This window comes from Etheostoma spectabile, chromosome 9, assembly GCF_008692095.1.
Source record: "Etheostoma spectabile isolate EspeVRDwgs_2016 chromosome 9, UIUC_Espe_1.0, whole genome shotgun sequence".
Lineage (NCBI taxonomy): Eukaryota > Metazoa > Chordata > Actinopteri > Perciformes > Percidae > Etheostoma > Etheostoma spectabile.
The window spans coordinates 593615-595824 of record NC_045741.1 but is presented as its reverse complement, the minus strand read 5'-3'; the positions used below and the strand labels follow the sequence as shown (position 1 = coordinate 595824).

General features: G+C 38.9%; 1 protein-coding gene across 1 annotated transcript in view; it reads left to right on the top strand.

Moving 5' to 3' along the window:
• The window catches only part of scp2b (sterol carrier protein 2b), a 67510-nt gene extending 65759 nt beyond the window's left edge, over positions 1-1751 (top strand). Inside the window, exon 5 of the mRNA XM_032525501.1 lies at positions 1063-1751. Within this exon, the coding sequence (XP_032381392.1) occupies positions 1063-1158 (96 nt within the window). The 3' untranslated portion in view covers positions 1159-1751. The remainder of the gene's footprint in view (positions 1-1062) is intronic.
• Positions 1752-2210: the final 459 nt, after the last annotated feature.

Sequence of the window (2210 nt, the reverse complement as noted above, 5' to 3'; positions counted from 1 at the left end):
CCCGCTCTAGCCCCCGGGATGCACTTAACTAAAACGTGTGTTAAGCCAACAAATGCACTTTTTACTCCTGTATGAGTACGGTTGTTAAAAAAACTACTAAACTGAGAAGAAAATGGGATTGGGCCCGTGAGCCACAATTTGGTAAGAAAGTTGGAAAGATTGAGAGACAGACTGATTCATTGTTTGTTTTTTGTCTTTTCATGAGATTTGTTGACCATAAGAAAAATTTAAGAAAATAGGACTAGCCATTTCCTTTAAGATTAGTCTCAAATATCCTCATAATGGTCATTAAAATAATTTATTTTTAAGTGCTAAACTTCAGTTGTTGTTGTTGTTTTTTTTTACCTTGGTGATGCCAAAGTAGTCTCCATTTTGCAGCATTTGCCCATACATAATTTTTCAGTGAGGAATGAATTAAACCCTAATCTTATTGTAATTGCTTTCAGGATTTCCATGCTATGTTCTCCAAAAACATTGTGCTTTGCAAAAGCAATAAACCAACCAAGGTCATTTGTACTGGAAGATTGATGTCAAGACCTCCTCTCAGTACACATCCATTTACAGCAATTCAGGAGTCCCCCAGAAAAGCCATCACTGCACTGTTTATGTGATGAAGGACAGCTGTACAGGCTCCAAATGCAGTTTTTCCACAACTTTATCCGCCAACATTTAGAGTTTTGACTGTCTGACTTGTCTATTTGCATGATGTTTTTAATACAAAAGAAAAAAATATAATTTCAGTTCTACAATTTCTGTCACACTATGAAAAAAGTTTTCTATTTCCTAGTTAAAATTCTAAGATTTTCTGCTCATTTAGAGTGGTTAAACCTGCACTCCGGTCAACATTCATTTATCTAACTTTACCCACTCTGTGCCTGTGTGCCATGCAGTTTCCTGACATTTTATAAGAGGTTTTTGCTATGTCCCACTTTCCCTGGGTTGAGCTAATCTCTCATAGTATCTCTTAAAACTAGCTGTATGCACATTAATTCTCCCCAATACAGACTGAAACCTTCAGATTCACAACTGTCTGGATGACATTTTACCCTCTCTGATTCACAGGCATTTTTCCAGGGCAAGCTGAAGATCACAGGGAACATGGGACTGGCCATGAAGCTTCAGAGCCTGCAGCTGCAGCCGGGCAACGCCAAGCTGTAGATGAGATGTCGGAGTTAGCTGCAACTACACCTCTGAACACTGAATAGTTAACCACGAAGAATTGTACAGCAAGTCTGGCTTCAAATAAATCTCTATGGTCTGTAAAACTTCTCAATACAGGTCTGAACCACTTTCTCTACAAGCAATCTCACTAATTGAGCAGGGGATTAGTCCTGGAGAATAAGATACTGTAGAGATTCTCTGACAGATTCTCTAATTAGGTCCCTCTCACAATAATACTCAGTACTCTAGAGTAGTGACAAGTCCTCCCTACTTATAGATACTAATTCAATTTATGTCCAGATTTAAATAACTTCCCAATGTCTGTTGCTAAAGAAATCCTTCTTTTAGTGTACTTTATCTGCAAGTGTTTTGAGTTGAGCAAATCAGTGTCATTTTACACAATCATGGACAGCAGCCGAAGTGCCTCCTCGTCTCAGACTTGCAGTTCGCTCTAAGGTTTTTAGCCAACATGTTTCTCACTGTGACCGCCCAATGTTTTAACAGAGGGGGGTTTCATTTTCTGCTGTACTATCATTGTGTGAACCTCTAAAATGATTTCTACTTAATAAATTGTCTTTTGCGGCAATGTGGTCTTGACGTGGGTCTGTTTTTGGCAATGGTAATGAGTTTATGGATGAAAATACTGTATTGGCCTAATGTCCTCACATAATAAGCTTCAGTGTTTATTCAGTGTGGAGATGTTAAATTCACATAATCATACTCCTTGGTTCCACAAGATATCAACAATATAGGGATCCTATTTGAGATTATATTAGTGAGTAATAGTATTAAGTGACCTTAACCAATAATGGCCCTCTGTTCAGTTGTGACAGTACTTGGATGTCACTGTCGAGTTGGCTGGACCTGGGATGACCCTGCATTTTCCCAACACTGTAGCCACCTTGTTCCAGTCTGCCACACTGTAGTTTTTACTTTGTAAATGGAGGAACATGGCTGAAACTACCTCTGACCTAGATTCTACTGCAGCTTTCACTTGGCTCTTGCACTCTGTAGTCATGGTAGTGATATTCCTTGTGGTGTTTGGTGTT